The sequence below is a fragment of the Syngnathus leptorhynchus genome, chromosome 20 (assembly GCF_054491065.1).
Source record: "Syngnathus leptorhynchus isolate UIUO chromosome 20, UIUO_Slep, whole genome shotgun sequence".
In the NCBI taxonomy this organism is placed as follows: Eukaryota; Metazoa; Chordata; class Actinopteri; order Syngnathiformes; family Syngnathidae; genus Syngnathus; species Syngnathus leptorhynchus.
In genome coordinates, this window is record NC_141214.1 from 6,753,897 (window position 1) to 6,773,891 (window position 19,995).

General features: G+C 52.8%; 4 protein-coding genes across 10 annotated transcripts; 1 reads left to right on the plus strand and 3 right to left on the minus strand.

Moving 5' to 3' along the window:
* Window positions 1–35: 35 nt before the first annotated feature.
* On the minus strand, window positions 36–9,477 carry LOC147041276 (uncharacterized). Of its 5 annotated transcripts, none has more exons than XM_085939819.1 (19): window positions 9,360–9,477; window positions 8,104–8,256; window positions 7,775–7,915; window positions 7,613–7,690; window positions 7,394–7,464; window positions 7,184–7,325; window positions 7,008–7,114; window positions 6,732–6,923; window positions 6,608–6,662; window positions 6,148–6,261; window positions 5,971–6,074; window positions 4,212–5,807; window positions 3,954–4,131; window positions 3,673–3,848; window positions 3,481–3,599; window positions 1,993–3,392; window positions 1,762–1,815; window positions 852–1,682; window positions 36–589 (listed from the first exon to the last, which is right to left on the minus strand). In XM_085939819.1, exons 2-19 carry the CDS (start codon window positions 8,242–8,244, stop codon window positions 320–322), a joined length of 5,769 nt encoding a protein of 1,922 aa, XP_085795945.1. In that variant the 5' UTR covers window positions 8,245–8,256; window positions 9,360–9,477; the 3' UTR covers window positions 36–319. The 5 variants fall into 5 exon arrangements, with proteins under 5 accessions (XP_085795945.1, XP_085795944.1, XP_085795943.1 ...); XM_085939818.1 differs by lacking the exon at window positions 9,360–9,477 and adding an exon at window positions 8,776–9,141; XM_085939817.1 differs by lacking the exon at window positions 9,360–9,477 and adding an exon at window positions 8,421–8,640.
* A 1,106-nt stretch (window positions 9,478–10,583) lies between these two features.
* On the minus strand, window positions 10,584–13,757 carry ube2g2 (ubiquitin-conjugating enzyme E2G 2 (UBC7 homolog, yeast)). 3 transcript variants are annotated; one of them, XM_085939904.1, is made up of 6 exons: window positions 13,659–13,757; window positions 12,906–12,941; window positions 12,161–12,206; window positions 11,900–12,018; window positions 11,559–11,699; window positions 10,584–11,217 (listed from the first exon to the last, which is right to left on the minus strand). In XM_085939904.1, exons 1-6 carry the CDS (start codon window positions 13,699–13,701, stop codon window positions 11,105–11,107), a joined length of 498 nt encoding a protein of 165 aa, XP_085796030.1. In that variant the 5' UTR covers window positions 13,702–13,757; the 3' UTR covers window positions 10,584–11,104. The 3 variants fall into 3 exon arrangements, with proteins under 3 accessions (XP_085796030.1, XP_085796029.1, XP_085796031.1); XM_085939903.1 differs by lacking the exon at window positions 13,659–13,757 and adding an exon at window positions 13,024–13,523 and having other exon boundaries at window positions 12,862–12,941; XM_085939905.1 differs by lacking the exon at window positions 13,659–13,757 and adding an exon at window positions 13,024–13,304.
* A 1,012-nt stretch (window positions 13,758–14,769) lies between these two features.
* On the plus strand, window positions 14,770–17,034 carry LOC147041278 (uncharacterized). The gene is made up of 6 exons (XM_085939898.1): window positions 14,770–14,932; window positions 15,493–15,638; window positions 15,910–15,974; window positions 16,048–16,215; window positions 16,784–16,888; window positions 16,969–17,034. The coding sequence occupies exons 1-6, from the start codon at window positions 14,816–14,818 to the stop codon at window positions 17,004–17,006; spliced, it is 639 nt and encodes a 212-aa protein (XP_085796024.1). The 5' UTR covers window positions 14,770–14,815; the 3' UTR covers window positions 17,007–17,034.
* LOC147041279 (uncharacterized) lies at window positions 14,835–19,986 on the minus strand. The gene is made up of 5 exons (XM_085901533.1): window positions 19,776–19,986; window positions 18,165–18,331; window positions 17,996–18,088; window positions 17,709–17,876; window positions 14,835–17,526 (listed from the first exon to the last, which is right to left on the minus strand). Coding segments are annotated over exons 1-5 (606 nt in total). The 5' UTR covers window positions 19,777–19,986; the 3' UTR covers window positions 14,835–17,349.
* Window positions 19,987–19,995: the final 9 nt, after the last annotated feature.

Here is a 19,995-nt window from a genome sequence, read left to right on the forward strand (position 1 = left end):
TGAACTGTAAACTGGTCACTACTTGGAGTTTACTTTTCTGAGACTGTTAACAATTTATCCAAAAGAAAAACAAACAAAAGCATATTTATGTTTGTAAGTTTTTTTTAAAGTTGCATTATTTGCTCTTGCCGCAGCAACAGTGCAGTTCAGTGCATGAAGGGGGAAAAAAAAAAAAAAGTTGACCTCTGCGGGAAATCCTGTTCGGAAAATGTCTCAGAGTTACACTTTATGGTCAAAATGTCTCACAAGATGAAACAAGAGACAGATCTCTGCCCAACAAAGGATAGATGGTGCTGGTCCGGCGCCACCTGTGGGTGGCTCACTGAGCCGTCCTGCATTTATTTTCCGTTTTCGGGTGTCCAGCCGACGCACTGGCTTGCCTGAGTACGTCTCTTTCCATCTTGAGGTTGCGGTTGTGCTGCTTGAGCTTGCCTTTCTTGCCCTGCGAGCGCTCCAGTTTGATTTCCAGCCGGGCCACGTGGCTGTGCAGCAGAAGCAGTCGAGCTCCGCCCCCCTCCGAGCGCCGGGCCTCTGCCCCCTGCCGGGGCTGGGCTCGGACACGGGCCCGCTCCTCGTCTCCTCCGTCCGCCTTTGGCGAGAGAGCGGCGGCAGAAAGAAATGAAAAGATGTCAAACCCTAAATCGGAGCGGTAAGGGGCTTGAAACGGACGTTTAAAGACTTTTCGGTTGTTTTGGGGAGTTTGGTTGGCGTGCCGTTTTGGGGTTGGTCGCCGCACCTCGTATTGACCTTGTGTCCACTGACGGAGTTTGGGGACTTTTTCAAAGGGCGATTTTGAAAATTGTCAGCATTGCTTTTTTTTTTTTTTAAGTGTGACGAGCTCATCGTCTTACCTGAGCCTGCGTTGGCCTGTGCTCGCTCCTCAGCTCCTGGCGCAGCTTCTGCCGCAGCTCCTGATGCAGCTCCTGTTGCAGCTCCTGCCGCAGCTCCTGTTGCAGCTCCTGCCGCAGCTCCTGTTGCAGCTCCTGTTGCAGCTCCTGCCTTAGCTCCAGTTGCAGCTCCTGCCTTAGCTCCAGTTGCAGCTCCTGCCTTAGCTCCAGTTGCAGCTCCTGCCGCAGCTCCTGTTGCAGCTCCTGCCTTAGCTCCAGTTGCAGCTCCTGCCTTAGCTCCAGTTGCAGCTCCTGCCGCAGCTCCTGTTGCAGCTCCTGCCTTAGCTCCAGTTGCAGCTCCTGCCGCAGCTCCTGTTGCAGCTCCTGCCGCAGCTCCTGCCGCAGCTCCTGTTGCAGCTCCTGCCGCAGCTCCTGCCGCAGCTCCTGTCGCAGCTTCTGTTGCAGTTCCTGTTGCAGCTCCAGCCGCAGTTCCTGCCTTAGCTTCTGTTGCAGCTCTTGCTGCAGCTCTTGCTGCAGCTCCTGCCGCAGTTCCTGCCGCAGTTCCTGCCGCAGTTCCTGCCGCAGCTCCGGCCGTAGCTCCTCCTTGAGCTGGTCCTGGTTCTGCCGGGAGCTCCTTCTACTCCCAATGTGCTCCTCCTCTGAGCACTCCTCCTTCTCCTTCCTCCACTCCTCCTGTGTTTTCATAGCCTCCTCACTCTCTTCCTCACTCTTCCTTTGCACCTCCTCCGGACTCCAATGTTCTCCTGCTTGGCTCCTCCTCTCCCGCTCCTCGTCTTCTCTGTCCTCAGTCCTCCCCGCAGCGTTCCTCCGATGCTCACCCTCTTGGCGGCTCTCCTGGCACACAAAGGAGAGGCGTCAATTGACAAATAGGAGCGTGGAGGGAATCGGCACGGAAACCACCCGCGCATTCTACCTGCGAGGGCGTCCTCGTCTCCTCCCGCACTCCCTTCTCCACGCTGTCGCTCACCTGTAGACAAAATCGAAGGCAGTGCAGAGTTAGTACCAGTGCGCTGGCCGGAAAATGCAGTGCAGTACTTTTTATTTGTTGCAATATGGATAAATATAATATATATTATTGTCAATTATTTTTTGCCTTTATTTGGATTTTTTTGGACCTGACATTGGTTGATCTGGATGCGCTTGCCTGTTCCTGTAGGGGAGTGACGTTGACCATCTCCGCCCGCCCGCTCTCGTCCCGCACCTCGCCTCGGTGCGCTTGGAGGAGCCCCGCCTCTTCCTCGTCCTCCTGCGTCTTCTCTGGGCCGTTGTCCTCCCGTCGCCATTGGTCTTTGCCAATGTCCTCCTCTTGCGTCCTCCTCTGGTCCTCTGGCGCTCGGGACTCGTGGTGTTGGATTTGCTGTTCCTTTTGGATTTGTTCACAGCGGTCTTCCAGGAACCTCCTGTGGTCACGGTCGCTCCTTTGCAGCTCCTCATCTGGCGCCTCGTGCATGCTTGTGGTCATCTCACGCACCTCCTCCCCCTGCTCTCGAAGCATGCTTTTCAGCTGGCGTAGCTCCTCCGCACGCTCCTCGAGCACAGCGGCCATCCTTTGCTCGGTGGCGTCCCGAGCCTCCTCCTCCTGGTGGCTCTTCTGCTGGGATTTGGCCAGCAGGATTTCCAACTCCGCCACACTGAGCTCCTTTTCCTTCAACTTTCCTTCAGCCTCCCGAAGCTCCCTGGTTTGCTCCTCCTTCTCTTGGACTTGTCTCACCAGCTCCTTCTTGAGTACCAGCACATCCTGCTTCTCCTTTTCCAGCAGGGTGATGCGAGAGCACAGTGCCGCCTCCCTGCCCCGGGTGTCCTCCTCGAGCCGCTGCTTTTCTTCTTCTGCGGCCAGAGCTTTCTGCTTTTTGGATGCCACATCTCGCCTGAGCTGCTCCTCAATTTCCTTCATTTCCGTCAGCTGCACCAGCAAGTCCTGCTTCTCCTTATCCAGCAAGGAAATGCGAGAGCAAAACGCCGCCTCCCTGCCCTTAGCGTCCTCCTCCAGCCGGTGCTTTTCTTCTTCTGCAGCCAAAGCTTTCTGCTCCTTGGTTGCCACCTCCTGCCTGAGCTGCTGCTCCGTCTCCTTCATTTCCTTCAGCAGGCCTTCCACGCACCTCCTTTGGCTCTCCAATTGCCTGTCCTTGGTAGCCAACTTGTCCTTGAGTTGCTCCACCTCCTGCTCCCACTCCTTCAGTTCCTTCAGTAGTCCTGCCACGCGTCTTCTCAGCATCTCTAACTCCTCGCCCGTGGCATCCTCCTCCACTTGCTTCCTTTGTCCTTCCTCAACCGGAACGTTCTTTGACTGAGACGCTGGGATTTCCTCCTGCAGGCCTTCCACGCGCCTCCACAGGTTCTCCGTCTCCTTGTCATCTGTCACCTCATGGAGTCGCTCTTCATGCTCCTTTCTTTCATTCAGCCATACGCTCACTGTCTCCGCCTCCTCGCCGTCGCTTCGCAACCTCTGCACGAGCTGCTCCCGCTCGCGTTTCCAGGCCTCTTCTCGCTGCATCTGGGAGGAGATGACGCCGTGCAGCTCCACGCGCAGACACTGGAGTTCGTCTGGCGGAGAACAAAGACGGATTGTGAGCAAGGGAGGAAGGGAGAGCAGGGTTAGACGAGATGAGGGGGAAAAAGAGCAAAGATGGACCGGTCAGCGCCTCCTGCATGGTGCGCACACGTGCGGCAAGGTGGCTTCGCTCCTCGTTGGCGCGCCACATCTGCGTCTGCTGCTCCTCCACCCGCTCCTGCAGGGACGCCGAGCTGCTCCTGACGAGGCGAGCGGCAAAGGTCCTTTTTGAGGTCCTCAGGCGCTCCCGGTTGCGCCTGCGGCTGGCTATACCTGAGCTCCTGGCGGTCCAGCTCCCGCTGTGCGCGCAGAGTGTCCAGCGCCTCCTGCAACCTGCTGCTCTCCCTACGCTGCTCCTCGGTGCGTGCGCGTCCCGTACCAGCCAGCTCCTCGCTTGCCAGGCGCAGCTCCTCCCGTGCCTCTTTCAGCTCACGCAGCATGGAGGCGTGCTGGGAGGAGCGCCAAGGGACAGCCCATGAGGCTCGTTTTGAGAGCTCCGACAGTGGCCACGCTTGAAGATACGCGCTTTGGAAATCATCAGCGGACGTACGTACCTCTAAGAGGGCATCTCTGATGGGCGCCGCTTCTTCTTCTGCCCTGGCCGGCTCTTCTGGTTGTGGCGCCGCCTGTTGGACAAGGTGCGTCAGCGCGGGCCCACCCACGTCACGACTGAAGCGCCGGGTGGAGGTCGTCGGGATGGCGGTCTCCTTTGGCAGCGGTACAGCGTCCAAACTACGACACCAAAGCACCGCCAGTCAAGTCACATGAGCGCTCAACAGCCTACCCCGCCCGACAAGCCCGCCTCCTCATACCTCTCCTGCACTTCCTCCTCTCTGCTCTGCTCCTGTTTCTCCTGAAGCTCTTGCTCCCTTTGTAGGACCTCCCTTTCTCTTTTGTGCAGCTCTTGCTCTGTCTTTTGCAACCCTTGCGCTCTCTTCTGCAGTTGCCCCTCCTTCCTTAGCGCCTCCTCTTCTCTCCTCTGTAGCTCTTGTCGTGCTTTGTGCACCTCCTCTTTTCCCCTCTGCAGATGCCCCTCCCTCTTTTGCACTTCTTCCTCGCTCTTCTGCTGCTCCTGCTCCCTCCTCAGCAGCTCATCCTCTCGGTTGTGCAGTACTTCCTCTCTGGTCTGCAGCTCCTGCTGTGCCCTGTGCACCTCCTCCTCACTGGTCTGCTCCTCTTTCTCCTGAAGCTCCTGCTCCCTTTGTAGGACCTCCCCTTCTCTTTGGTGCAGCACTTGTTCTGTCTTTTGCAACTCTTGCGCTCGCTTCTGCAGATGCTCCTCCCTCATTTGCATTTCCTCCTCGCTTTTTTGCTGCTCCTGCTCTTTCCTCAGCAGCTCCTCCTCTCGGTTGTGCAGCACTTCCTCTCTGGTTTGTAGAGCCTGCTGTGATCTCTGCACCTCCTCCTCTCTGGTCTGCTCCTCTTTTTCCTGAAGCTCCTGCTCTCTTTGTAGGACCTCCCCTTCTCTTTGGTGCAGCACTTGTTCTGTCTTTTGCAACTCTTGGGCTCTCTTCTGCAGATGCTCCTCCCTCTTTTGCACCTCCTCCTTGTTCTTTTGCTGCTCCTGCTCCCTTCTCAGCAGCTCCTCCTCTCGGTTGTGCAGCACTTCCTCTCTGGTTTGTAGAGCCTGCTGTGATCTCTGCACCTCCTCCTCTCTGGTCTGCTCCTCTTTTTCCTGAAGCTCCTGCTCTCTTTGTAGGACCTCCCCTTCTCTTTGGTGCAGCACTTGTTCTGTCTTTTGCAACTCTTGGGCTCTCTTCTGCAGATGCTCCTCCCTCTTTTGCACCTCCTCCTTGTTCTTTTGCTGCTCCTGCTCCCTTCTCAGCAGCTCCTCCTCTCGGTTGTGCAGCACTTCCTCTCTGGTTTGTAGAGCCTGCTGTGATCTCTGCACCTCCTCCTCTCTGGTCTGCTCCTCTTTTTCCTGAAGCTCCTGCTCTCTTTGTAGGACCTCCCCTTCTCTTTGGTGCAGCACTTGTTCTGTCTTTTGCAACTCTTGGGCTCTCTTCTGCAGATGCTCCTCCCTCTTTTGCACCTCCTCCTTGCTCTTTTGCTGCTCCTGCTCCCTTCTCAGCAGCTCCTCCTCTCGGTTGTGCAGTACTTCTTCTCTCGTTTGTAGAGCCTGCTGTGCTCTCTGCACCTCCTCCTCCTCTCTGGTCTGCTGCTCCTGCTCCCTCCTCAGCAGATCCTCCTCTCGGATGTGCAGCCTTTTCTCTGCTTGGCGGAGCTCCTCCTCCTTGCTGTGCACCTCCTCCTCTCTCTTGCATACATCCTTCTTTTCTTGACGTAACTCTGCGACGCTGTTGCGTAGCTCCGCCTCCTTGCTGAGCATCTCCTGTTCCTCGCTCCGCAGGACCTTCTTTGTCTCCTCCCCGGTGCGAAGGTCGACTTCCGGCCCAAATGTCGACTGACTGCAAAACGTGACGGAGAACGTCATGAAAATGAGCATCATAAAAGGCGCAAACCGTGAAGAGGAAGGTCAACAGCAAATAGATCTCGCTTTTTTTCGGGCCTTACGAAAAAGCTGGCCCTGAGAGCGAGACAAGCGCGAGGAAACGCCCGGCGGCCGCTAACCTGTCGAGTTGCCGTCGCTTGAGCTCATCGTCCTGCAGTTGCTCCACTCGTATTTGCAGCTGGGCCTTCTCCTCGGCCAACCGCCGCCCGCTAAGCTCCGCCTTCTGACAAAGACGACAGCGCCCCCGAATCATTCCCGACCCTGCCCTGGCACTGATGCCGCCGCGTGAGACATACCTGCAGTTCCTGCTGTCTCCACTGCAAGGCGCTCTCCATATGCCAGAGGACCCGCAACAGGGAGTCCCAATGGAGGACCGACTGCGAAGGGGTGCTCACGTTCAACAGGCTACACTGGTCCGGTGAAAAGGACACGGTACACAGGTGCTCACTGACCATTCATCAAATGACAAAACGTAGCTGTTCATCTGGTGGCCGTTTGCCAAGAAAAACGCGACCCCATGGCCAATTTTAAGACCAGGAGGTCATCGCATGACCGTTCGCGCAAGAGAGCAACTAGAGCTCACGGCCAACAACGTGACGTTTGGAAAGGTGCGCTTGCTGACAAACCCCACGATGTCTTGCTGTCCGTTCTATACAAATCCACCACGTCGTTTGCTTGTTCCCAGAACTCAACGAGGCCACGAGGCCAAGTGGCGCTTGCCAAACAGCCACCAGACAGCTGGCGAGCGCTAGTCACCAGCTTGCCGACAGCCCGCGCCACATCCTCCGGCGCGCCCTCGCCGTCCTGCATCCTGAAAGACACGAGACCCCATACCGTCATGCCTCACGCCGACGTCCGCGGGATAAGAGTGAAAGCCAACCTGTCCTCCGACGCCGTCTCCCGCAGCTCGCCCAGCGTCAGGGTCCCAAGACCGGACGAGGTGGACGGGGGCGGGGAGAGCGGCGCGGCCGACAGCCGGTACATTTTGATGAGCCGCAAGGAGGTGGAGTCGCAGCTGGACTGAAGGGACAAGGACAGATGCGACAGCTCCGTCCTCATCTCCAGCAGATCCCTAAACATGTACACGCACGGTTACATAGACGGCACACACGGAAACAACATCGTGGGGCACAGTTCCACGCCAGCATCCACATACCTGTCAGCGGAAGTTCGGAGGGCGCGACAGTGTTGCCTGAGTGACATGGCGCACCTCCACACGCACCAAAGCTGATCCTGATGTTCAGCCAGCTTGCTTGACACCCTCTGCATGCACAGACACAAACACGATTCCATCACAACACAGGAAACGCCAAAAGGGGTCGACCGGCACACCTGTGGCTCCGTCTGCCAACGAGACACCCGACGCTGCTCCTCCTCCAGCTCCCAGATGCGCTCCGTCAGCACCTGGTTAGCCCGCTCCAATCGGCTCAGCTGCTGCCGCAGGACGGAGGCTGTCTGAGCCAGGCCGGCTGCCCTGAAAACGCAACAAAGCTAGAGGACAGACGTATACACGCGCCAACCGGAGCAAGCGCCACATGGCACCTTTGCTGTTCCTCCTCCAGGCTTATGAGGGCGTTTTCCAGTGACTCGGAGCTGTCCCTCCTGATACTTATCTACAAAACATGCAAACATGTGACAGACAGCAGTTGTCGTAGTGAAAGGCTACTCCGAAATATTGTAGTAGTACATCTTGTTCAATCCAGGTCAAGACACTTGGACAAAAAACATAAACTCAGCGCACACACACACACACACACACACCTGCGTGCTCATCAGCTGGCTGTGGCCGGCCTTCAGTTGCAACTCCAAACTCTGACATCGCTCTCTGTACTCCATCACCTGCACGAGAGCAGCGCTAGCAGCGCTAGTGGTATTCATGCGCACCCCCCCCCCGCCACACACAGGTTTGCGTGTGCGCTCCACCTTGTTCTGCAGTCGGTGCACGAGCAACGCCTGTCGGGCCTCCCTCTCCCGGGCCTCCCTGTCGCGCCTCCTCCTCTCTCGCCGCTCCTCCTCATCCTCGGGATGGCTGCCGGACAGCCGGGGAGACACTGACCGCTCCAGCTGGAAAGAGAATGACAACAACGGAGAGTTGAGGAAGAAAGAGAGAGAGAAAGAGAGAGTGAGTGAGTGAGTGAGTGAGTGAGTGAGTGAGTGAGTGAGTGAGTGAGTGAGTGAGTGAGTGAGTAAGTAAGTAAGTAAGTAAGTAAGTAAGTAAGTAAGTAAGTAGAGGCGGCGGCGGGCACGCTCACCCTCTGGTCGAGTGCCCTGGCCCTGGACGCCAGCTCCTCCCTCTCTGCCCGACTCTCGGCCAGATCTTCCTGCAGCAGGCGCACTTCCTGCAGGAGCTCCGCCCTCTCCCGCCGCCAGCCGATGGTCGGCTGCGGGTCCATGGCGGCCGTCAGCTGAAAGGCACAGACGGGTGCGCCCTTATTTGTTAGGCTGTCTGTGGCATTTTGTATTCTTCATTGACATTAGGCAAAGTCGGCTAATAAACAGCTTGACACCTTTTTTCATTCAACAATTTTTCACTTATCAAACTGCTGTTTATCAAGTGTGATGAACTCACTGTCAACATCAGTCATTATTTGTATTTGCCTTTATATTGTTGTTTTTACCCTGCCGTCTGTTACGATGTTTGTATAAAACATTCAGTCGTATAAAGATGGCGAAACACTGGTCCGAACTGCACTTTAGCAGTCTTTCATACTGGACTAGTGTGTCCAAATACGTGTACTATGCACTCTTTCCTTTTCATTGCCCATCCAAGATTAAATGATCAGTCTCGAAACGAATATATAGAAATAAAAATGTTGCAAGGGAGTTGCAGACGTTTGGAGCAGTGGGCTAGCAGCTCAGCATCAGCAGCTTGCTAACCGGAAGTCGTACAGCTAGTAAAGTTTTTGTTCAAAAAATAAATTTACCTGTCGAAGGCAAGCGCCGTTGCACTCGGTTCACAACAAGTTGTCGCTCAAAGTTGTTTTTGTTGCGCTTGTGTTTCGCAGCTTCCTTTTGTGTTGTTAGCTTACTCAAAGGAAGCACGGACAAAATGCTGCATTTGAGGAAAGTCGGATTTTCCCAGTTCCGACCTCAGAACGTTCGAGGCTAACGTTAACACCAAAGACAGCTGATTCCGACCGATTGTTATTTTTCTTCTTATTCTCGTTTATTACACATTTTGACCTCAAAGAAAACTTACTCACAATTTCCACAATTTATATGAAGACATCTCGTATCTTCAAAGCATTTCATTATTTCACCAAATCACTTTATTACTCCGTCCAAAGACTCATACATAAGGCAAAAACAATATACTATAAAAAATTAAATGCAAAACTTAAAGAAAAAGAACCCCAAGGAGTGGTGGGATTTTATAAATAAAGGCCTAGGACGAACTAAACCATCTGATGCAAAAATCAGAATACAGGGAGTAGAAGAAAACAAAGCTGCAGAAGCCCTGAACAACTTATTTGCCAAATCATGGACCAATATTGTGTTTTTCCCTTACCTAGACCTACACAAAGTAACATCTGCAATACAGGTGAGATGAAGCTCGCCCTCACTCGGCTGGCCCCCCCGGAAAGCAAATGGAGCTTATAGCCCCTGGATGGAAGTCACATCTGAGGTGCCACAAGGGGGTGTAGTTTCCCCATATGTCTTCCTCCTTTATATGGCCACCCGGGATGCTCTGTTTGAGGACACGCTTGATGTTGGATATGCAGATTTTCCATTTCCAGCATCATGTCAGACTCATCAATGTGCCGGGAGGCACATAAGGTTGGACGAATGGGCAGCAAAAGCATAAAATGACACTCAACGGGAAAAAGTTGGTTAAACTCCGGATATGTTTTGCACGAAACCCACCACAACCTCCCCCACTGATGCAGGGGGGGGCAGGAGGTACCTGTTGTGGAAACTATAAAGTATCTAGGATACCACCTCGACCAAAACCTGAATGGAAATATATCTTGGTGGGCTGCTCTAAGAGACAACAAGCAGAGCTCGAGCGAGTCCAGACACGTGCCTGCAAAATCATCAGAAGAGCAAGTAACTTCTCACAACCCCTACCATCACTCCAGACCAGGAGGGAGGTGGCTGCAGTGAAGCTGGTCAGAGACATGCATGATCAGCAACATTCTCTGCACGACCCGCTAGCTCCGACACGAGGCAGGTGCACTGCCAGGAGTTTGAGGAATCAACACAAGCTGGCTGAACCTGAACCTAGGGCCAAGACCAACAGGCTGAGAAACTCATACTTCAGTCAGGCTGTATAATGACATTATTTTAAACAAGCAAAACAGCATGGCCACCAGAATTGAAAAACATGTCTTGCTTTTTTAATATTTCAATTTTTTATTGTTGTTATTGTAAAGTTCTGCTGTTTTTTTTCAGTGGGGCCTTTTTGGCTCCACTGCAAGCATGAATTAATAAAGTCAAGTCACGTAAATAATTGCATATGTCCACACAGTCAGTAGAAATCATGCTGTGTTGTATGAGGTTATTTTGAATCAGTAAACTAATGTATTAAATAAATAAATCATCAAGCTAAATATGTTCATGTTGCAAGATTTGCCTTCACGGACTGAGTCTCAAGTTGTTTATAACAGTTTAGTTCATGTCGAACTTTTAATCGAGGTTTTGTTTCACAGGGATTAAAGTAATTTAAAAGTAAAAGTATCTTCAGCATGGACAAAAAAAAAAAAGAAGCTAACCGGATGGAAAAACAAATGGAAAAAGGACAAACTTCGCATTGTTTATTGTACAACATTTCTCTGTCACTTTCATCTTGATGAGCGTTACCTATGAAGTCAAATTGCACTACAGATTGTTTCAGTAAGAAATGGTGGTTCAAACGCACAGAGCCTGGAAAACTTTCTTGGATATCCAACTTCAGCTAAAAGTCTGAGCGGAAAGAACAGGACAGCCTACTAGTGTCCTAAAATAGTCTTACAAGTGAGGACAAAGAGGACCCTCGTACAGCACCTGAAGCCGGATGTCAAAAGCATGCAAGTTGGCATCTTACCTCTGGCGTTCCGTGATGTCACGTGATGGTTTTACACGACCAATCAGCAGTCAGGGGTGCAGGGCTCATGACGTGACATCACTTCCTCGGGGGTACGCCCCTGTACGCGGGGCGGGGTGCTTAACCATCACGCTATCGTCACATTGCAAAATTGTGTGACCAACCCTACGCGGTCCAAGCCTCAGCATACACACAACACACACAAACGGCACCGGGCGATGACGTCATCACTAAAGGCCGAGGGACTTCCGTACGATCTTCTGAGCCAGTTTGTAAAAGTGGTCCCGATCTTCCCGCCACATTTTCGAGGCGTCCACGTTGGCGCCGCTTTCGTCATTGGGCTCTGAGAGAGAGAGAGAGAGAGAGAGAGCGAGATGAAAAGTTTCGTTGGTGAAATGCCCCTAAAATTATCTCGCGGACAGGATTGACGTCAGAATGAAAAAGTCCCGCTTGGGAAATTTCACCGATACACGATAAGGAGCGGAACTGTCGGCAAAAGTCGTGAATCAAAGAGTAACAAGTGTTTCTAGAAAAAACATTGGAGTCTTTATCATACTAGTAGTACTGACCAAAAGTCTTCAGTGTTGTGTATGTGGCTGCTTCAGCGCAGAAGACCCAAACCAAGGCGGACTGACAGAAAAAAAACATGACTTGTTCCCAGCTGAAGTTAGGAGGAGCGGCTACCTGCTAGCATGCTAACTACAGAGAGGAGGATCTTCTCCACGCTCTGCACGGGACTCCACCTCTCGGCACTGCTCTCGTAGCCCATAGGGTCGTCGCCGGGGGCATGCAGGATGGAGATGCAGACCCGCCCATCAGGGTAGACTGGAAGGGGAGGGGGGCAAGAGGGGCAGCAAACACAGCCATTCAAATACCAATTAACCTGAATGGACTTTTTGACCTTCTTCCCTTCTTGCGTACTGTCAGGGCTTGCCAGAGAAGCAAAGGCCCGCAATGACTATTGCGCCGCTTTGGCTTCAAAGGGTTGAAAATGAGAGAAAAATGAGAGAAGCGCCGACACGTACTGTTGGGGTGAAACATGTCGCAGGTGAACCTCATCTTTGGGGGACTGAGCGGGTAATCGGAGGGGAAGGTGAGCACGGCCGGGAAGACGCCGCCTTCGAAGCAGGTGTCCTGCGGACCCCTGAAAGGCACAAAAAGCGACAGCGACTTACACGACGGACTCAACGGCAAAAAAGGAAATGTTTTCGTCGCAGTCCATTTTTGTGTGCTCGGCCTTAGCGATGCTAACGTTAGCATTAACGCCTCCTTCTCCGTCAACTCACATGATGAGCGCCTCCCACTCAAAAAAGTTCTCCTCGTTGGCGGGACCTGTGAGAGAGAGCAAGACATCTTAGCGCAAACGTCCCGTCAGCAAGTCCGCACTTGAGCCCGGCCGAGAAGACGCTCCCGCTCATCCCCGAGAGCCAGGGTCCTACTGAATGGCGGCAAAGCACTTTGTTGGCGGGCACTTTGGAAGCGTTGGCCGAGGCCTCGGAGCAACCTTTGGTTGATGTGTTTTGTGGCGGTTACGCAACGAACCGGATTCAAAGTGAAACGCCTTTTCGTTTCCATCAGCACACCTTATTTCAATCTCAGAGTGAAATGGATTCGATTACCAATAGCCCTCAGAAAAGCAGCGAAGGTGCCAATCGCAACTTTGCAAAAGTAGACGTTTGCAAACGCGAGCTCATCCATCCGCTATCGCTATTGGACAATTGGAATCCAAACAAGGCCTCAAAGACACGATGGCGAGATTTGTCAAACGATGCACTGTCCCACCGCACAAAAAACGTCACTTGGGTGAGTGAGTTTGTCTGCGAATAGCCCAGAAAAGCTGACATGATTGCTGTTTCCGCAACGTCTCAAATCGCTTTGGTGCCACACCAAACTACTTCCTGTGATGCTTTGCCGCCATCTTGTGACAACTCCACCGAGGGCGGTCGAAGGGTTTTTAGCAGGAGCGTCCATCCCTCGCGGAATTTGCCTAGCGCAGAAGCTTCTCCGCAGGCTGCAAGATCAATGACCGACCTGCCACGATTCCTTCCGGCGGGTTGAGGGTCAGCTCTGGAAACACATACATACCCACGCAAACATAAGCTAGCACCTCACTTGAAAAACAAACCATGCATTTGCGTCTGTCACATGCCTGCACATACTACACGTGGCCTCTTTGCAAGTTCATTCATTCATTTCTTCAGGACAGTTTGAGAGAAGAGCAGCGTCGCGACGGGGCGAGTCATTTTAATGTCCAATACACAGAAAGGAGTCGGCCAACCACCATAAGGAGAATTGCTTTGTTCAGATTTGCTAAATGCACAGGTCCATTTCATCATCATGATAACGTGATCAATTAGAATTGATCAATTTTAGGTGCTGAACCTTAAAGGGTGCATCGTATTGTCTGAACTTTTTGTTATGGTGTGGCAGCTATGTGCTTCCGCGTTTAAATAAAGATTGAAGGGGGAAAAAAAAAAAGAGCGTCGTAAGTCGGACCGGAAGCTACGTTAGCATTTAGCTTTAGACAAACACTACAACGACAAAAACAACAACAATCCTAATGTGTCGCTTGCGCGTTTTGATCGAGCGAAGCAAACGCTCGTAACTCGAGGCGCGTGTGGAACCCAAACAGAACAAAAAAAGCTGTGTCATCTCCCAACTTGGTTTTCCGCCTGCGCGGCACCTTCTGAAAGCGACGGACGTCAAGAAAGAAAGCGACAAAGCGTGTCGGTGGCGTTGTTGTGGTCGAGCAGCTGCGGAAGCTGTCGGTGCAGTTGTGCTCACGTTTGTATTCGGCCATGAGTCTCTTGAGCGCGGTGCCCGCCATCCCGCCGCCGTCGTAGACGAGACACCGAAACCTGACGACTGTGACGTCAGACGTAGGCCTCACAACGCGCATGCGTATGTCCAGGCCGACTCAGGCTCGTTTTTTTTTTCACGAAGAAAAAAAATCTTTATTGTACATTGAAAATGACAAATGCTCCTAGAGCGTCCAGCAGATGACGTCAAAATACACTATGCCAATATACGTTGATATAAAACGGGAACGCTTGTATGAAGGCAGAAAAGAAAAATTCCAAAGAAAATAAATACACAAAGTGCATTTGAAGTCAATTATGCATTTGCATTCATGCACGACAGGGCCACAAATGTCGAAACGTGACGGCAAATCTGCACAGCTGAGTGCGAGACGCTCGCTGGCAGTTTTTAGCTCCCAAAGGAGCAAGTCAAGCACGACCTCCGACCTCTGGGCCGGCTGCTTGATCTGCCACTCTCTGGCCACCTTGGACACGAGGCCAGTGGCGTCACGCTTTGTTTGCCGTCTGGCTCGCTCGATGTTTTGTGTTTGCTCGATCAATGGGGCTTGGGGTCCCATGACGCGTCGCCTCGAGCGCGCCGTCGTTCGCATTCGGATGTCGACGAGATTTAGATTCTTTGGTGTTTCTTCTTTGTTGCCTGTCTTATGCACTTGAAGGGCGTGTCTCATTTGCGCCGTAGGGGGTTCCTTGTTTGGTCAGCAAACAAACTCGTACAAGTTGAACTCTTCAACTCGTTTCATCTTCACAAAATTTACTCAAGTCAAGTGGCAAAGCTTCTCAAGAATTGTATGAAATGTCAGGGCCATTTTGCCCCTTGCTCAGGGAAGAGATGGCTCCAAAAGGGAAGACTCAGTTGAACGTTCCATTTGGCCTTGCGGGACAAAAGAAAATGTCTGACATGACTAAAGTCCACCTTTAAATGTTGTGTTGTGGTGTTGACGCAAGTCAAAATTATTCAATGTCGTTTTGATTGATGGCGGAGTGAATGATTGATTTTGTCACATACCCTCGGGGTCAACAAGGCACGGGGGGCCGCAATTGGGTAGGTTCCAGAAGGCAGAGCTATAAAAGCGGCGCCCGGAGCCAGCACCGTTGTCGCTTTTGCCCTTGCCTTCATTCATCATGAAAGTGACGTGCCTGTTCCTGTTTGCCCTGGCCTGCTCGGCCGCTGTTGCCTCGCCACCGGCCGAAGAGTGCGCACCTTTGCTCGCCCCGCTGCCGCTTGACAACCGCCAACAGGTGAGCCCCGACGCGCGCTAACCCGACCCTAGCCCTTAACAAACTACACTACACTTGAGGCCTTTCCGGATCCTCCATCTTTTTGGGGCATGACTTTTGGTAGCACTTCAACGATCCCTTAAAGTATTTTTTATCCCGATAGTTATTTGGCAAATCCTTTTGTTTCCGAATACCTGCGACACTTTTCTTCGTGATGCAATTTGACAACAATTGGATTGAGTTTGTTAGCTTGAGGGATGCCGGCGATTGAGTGCCCAAAATACAGGGTCTGGCAAAATGACACATTTGTAGGTTTAATAAACAAAAACGAAACGAAATGAAACAAAATGGCATTATGTGTACTTTAGGAAAATACAATTTTTTTTTGTTTCTTGAATTTATTTGCATTTGATTAAACCTACAAATCTGTCAAATGATTTTGCCGGACCCTGTACAAGCAAGAGGCTGGTGGCCTTTGAGCCAACGGGGCAAAAGGAAAACGCTCGGGAGCAACGCGAGCGAGAACGCGCATGCTAGCTTGCACTGGTGCGCGTGACGTGTGGGCGCTTGGCTTCACACAGCTGTCGGGGCAGCGGACGTTCATCGCGGGCTACACCGACAACAAAGCCTTTGAAGCCATCCTGAAGATCACCGACGGCAGCCGCATCAACATCAGCGCCGCCGCCCACAACGACAAGGACTTGTTCCTCTACGAGGAGATGGGGATGTGAGTGCTCGGTCGTGCGCCCTCGTATTATTTTGCCTAATTATGGCCACATTGGAGGACACCTTGCTTGATGACAGTTTGCAATGCTTTGCATGGCTTCCTATTGCTGTTTCGGGGGTATTGCCATCATCTACGATATCGACAACACGTGTTGAAGCTTTCTCACTATTTTGCGACACTTAAGCGATGCGTCCATTGTCATGACCGCTCCTGCACTGTTTTTCCTTCCGACGGGCTTTCCCCACACTTTTGTAAGCGTTCTGTTTTGCAGGAACGGCACCTGCTTCGGCTCCAAGATGAACATCTCCATCGATGGCAACGTGGCATCCGGCAAAAGTCAGCCATTTTTGGTAGTTTGACGTCTCAGGTGGCGCGACGGATGCTGACGCTGAGGTTTTGTCGCCCTCAGTGCAAAACATCTCGTCCGCCTACCAACTGCTGCCGACGTGCGACGGCTGCCACGTGATGAACATCAACAGCACAGCGAACAACCTCAAGGACCTCCTGGAGGGATTTGGCGTCCACCTGGACGACATCGTCAACGACCAGATTAGCGTCCGCTCTCTCTATCTGTTTGGTGTGTGGAAAACGGAAAGCCCAGCTTAACCGATTGTTGTTGTTTTTTTTTCCTTCCTATTTCAGCATCATTCCTAGCCTAACCCCGATAGGCGAAAAAGAAGCCAAATCTCACACTCAAGTACAATCGTCCCCCAAAACTACTGAAGGAAATGTGACGGGGTAAAAGTAGCGCTTTAACGCCGCCTCCGCTTTCTGCCCAGGCCGAAGCAATACAGCTGCCGGAATCTTGTTTTGAGGGTTATTGACCAAAACGTTTTTTTCCCACCGACATCAGCCATTTCTTAACACAGAAAAAGTCCAGCGATAAGAATTTCCGTAAGCCAAAAACGACTTCTTTAAAGCCAAAAACTGCTCCCGCCGTGACGTCTCGGATATTTAAGCACCACGCAAGCATTTTTCATTGCCGGGAAAGGCCGAGGCGAGTCGAATAGTGAGTCGCGCGGTTATCGCAACCTTCCTCGGGGTATCGCGCGAGCAAGTTGCATCGCATATGTGGCGGCAAGCCTCTCCGTCATCTCACGCTACTGCGTCGTAATTCCAAAGCGGTGCCATTTTGTCTGCCGCAGCTCAAGGGAACAAAGTGACGGACTCGGAGCTGGAGAACTTCAAAAAGCAGGCCGAGTGCTTGGGCTTCTCCGGGGAACCCGGCTTTCTGATCGACCCCAAAATAGGTTTGCGGGCGCACCGGCGTCTCTCGCAGTCCCGCCGAGGGTGTCGCTCCTGCAAGTCACATGTTTGCTGTCTCCCACAGACTTCTGCGAAGACCACAAAGTCATCATGATCAACTGAAGCCTTCAATAAAGAAATCAAAGAGCAACATGTGTCCTTTAGTTTGTGTCGCGTCAGCTGCCCGTGTCTCGCGCAAGGCACGCGCTTCTTGCCGCTTGCTGTCACGCCGCCTCCAAGCGACTCCCTTGTCAAATGCCCGTATCCACTTCTGGCAAGACATTCACTGGCAAGCGCTCTCTCCCTCATTGTCGATGCAATCGGTCGCCGCCCCGCGCCGAACTCATCCCGGCTCGGCTCAGGGGTAGACTGTTGTGATCTGCGGCCAAGCGGCGCGCCGGCGACCAGTCCGTCGCACAATCTCGTCCGTCACAACTCCAAGGCAAACTACCCCACGCCCTGGCCTTCATCTTCTAGAGGGGCAGGCGGCCGCCCTGCGCAGATGCCGTACGAGGCGCTTGGAGAAGCCGCAGAAGACGTTCAAGCGGCGAGACATCTCGGTCGAGTAGCGCAGAGTCTCGAAGGTCGTCGACACCTCCGGAAGCAAGGGCCTCAGCGGTGGCGGTGGCAACGTCACTTCCATCTGAAAGGCACAAAGACAAATTTAGAAGCGAGCACCCAGCCGCCCGACAAATCGCGGCAACGAGAGATGCTCGATCGATAACGGAAACATTCGGGATGAATAGCGAGCGTTCTGTTTTTCGCCTAGGTGCGATGTGACACGGACTGGTGAGCGCTCCGAGGGTGGTTGTTGGTCGGGCTCACCTGGATCAGCGCCGTCCTGACGAGGTTGGCCAGCCGCAGCAGATGAACGGCGGCGACCCCGGCTGCCTCGGAGGGCAAGCCGACGTTCTCGGTGGCCGCCTTCAGCCATTCGGCGTGCGCGCGAAAGGCCAGCGCGTTGGCGTACAGCCCCAACAGCGATTCGTTGGCCTGCCGCCACAAAAAGTTGAGACCGGTCGCCCAGACGTGTTTCAGTGTTTGACGCCGTGCGCCTCGCCAAAAACATCACGGCGAGTAATGCAAAGGAAAATGAAAGCAGGTACATTTACCTTCCACGTGCGCAAGTGGGCAGCGGTCGTTGCTATGACGGGAAGAGTTTGGAGTCGAGCATCCAGCAAGTCGTCCGCCGCCTCCTCGTCGTCCTGAAAGGAAAAATGCAAAAGTTGCCGCCGCGGGGACTGCAGCACCAGCGGCGGGAGGTCAAAGAGCAGCACGTACGGGTTGCAGCCGTAGCGCCGTCTTTCTGATGACGTCCATTTGATTGACAGCCGACTTGAGCGCGTTGCAGAAAACGGCATTGTGGTGGGCGGGGCCGCAGCGCACCGGTCTGAGAAGCTCGACCAATAGCAGCAGGCACAGCACACAGGTGACGGAGTCACGAAACACTGTCCAGGAAAAAAAGGGCCGTCGTGATCGTGGTTGATAAGATGACGACGTGTCGAGACAACAACTACTATGACGAAACAAGCAACAATGACAACATCAACGACATGCCCAATGGTTCCAGGCATGGAAAATGAAAGGCAAAGAAAGAAGCTTCGAAGATTCTGAATGGGAATAAAGTTCCTGTAGGTGTTGAGTGAATGAAAACGCACGAGAATTGAACGACGTGCACGAGCAGCTGCAAATAGTGGCTGACAAGCTGTGTGACCACCGCGCCAGCTCGCGCGCACGCGCACGGCGCCCGCCTGCATGTGTTTTGCTGAGTCAGACGTGTTGCCGGCACACAAACGTCGGACTTTCCACATTTCTCCGGCTGGAATTTTGACCGAGACAAACTTCCGACTGGCCCTCCGGGGAGACGCAAGAGGCGCCCGAGGGGAGGCAGGAAGTGGCCCCGGGTCGGGGCGGACCCGCACCGTCACCATCATCTCAAGCAGTCACCTCAACAAACTCCGTGGTCTTCTTGACTTGAAGAAGGAAGACATGACGTCATTCGCGCTTCCATCAAGCTTTAGAGTCACATCTTGGCTACTTTTGAGTTCCTCTGTAGCTTGTTAAACTTATACTTTTAGCTGCTTTGAGTTGACACTGTGTGACCTCCTCATGAATTCGAGGGCGCTCACTCAGTGCATTAATGCAGATGATGACATCACTGTCTGCGCACACACGCACACGCCCACACTTACTCACGCACGCGCAGACACAGAAATACTCACATCCACGGATGCAAACGCACTCAGGCTCCCTCCCTGACACGCATGCAGACGCTCGCAGTCTCACATATACTGCGTAAAATTCCCGCGCGCGCGCACACACACACAAGCGAAGACGTCGTACGCACGCACGCACGCAGACATCGTCGCCCGCGTCTGACAGGCTGGCGGCGCGGCGCCAGGAAGAAAAGGTAACGGGCCAAAAGTTTGAATCATTTGCGACGGCCTGACAAGACACACCCGCATCTTTATTACATTTGTTTTGCTTCTTTTTGTTGTTGCTGCGGCGCGCCACTTTTTCAAAAGTATTTTTTTGGGGAGCGCCACGGACACGACGTCGGCCCGTCGAAAGTGTCTGGGACGAGGATCGCCCAATGGAATTCCGCCACCTGGGTCACATGACCGTCACTAGGCCATTTGAAGACGCCTACCCAACATTTCAGAATATTTGGAAGCGAAAAGCGACCCTAACAAAACAAGGATGAAAACTTGGTGCTGGGTCGAGCCCAAAAGCCGAATACGAACCGGAACCGCGGACGGTGCCCTTTTGTCACCTGCAAGACATGACGTCACAACTGACTTCAGTATTTGCAAGATTGACCCTATATGGAAGGTAAGCACAGTATAGATAGCTTTTCGGAATTGTGCTGTTTTTAGCTTCTTTTGTCCTCACTTGATCTTCTTACGACTCCACTCGGGTTCCTTTCCGTGATACTTGTGCTCCTCAACTCCACGTTAGCCTTCTTCTAGTTCCACTATGGCTTCTTTTGTTCACTAGTCAAGAGCTCCTGTCTTCTGCACCCTGGAAGTAGGAATAAGGTCATGCAAAATCATCTCCGTCTCTCACACACACACACGTTCATACTGTAGACAGACACATGCACTCAGTGAGC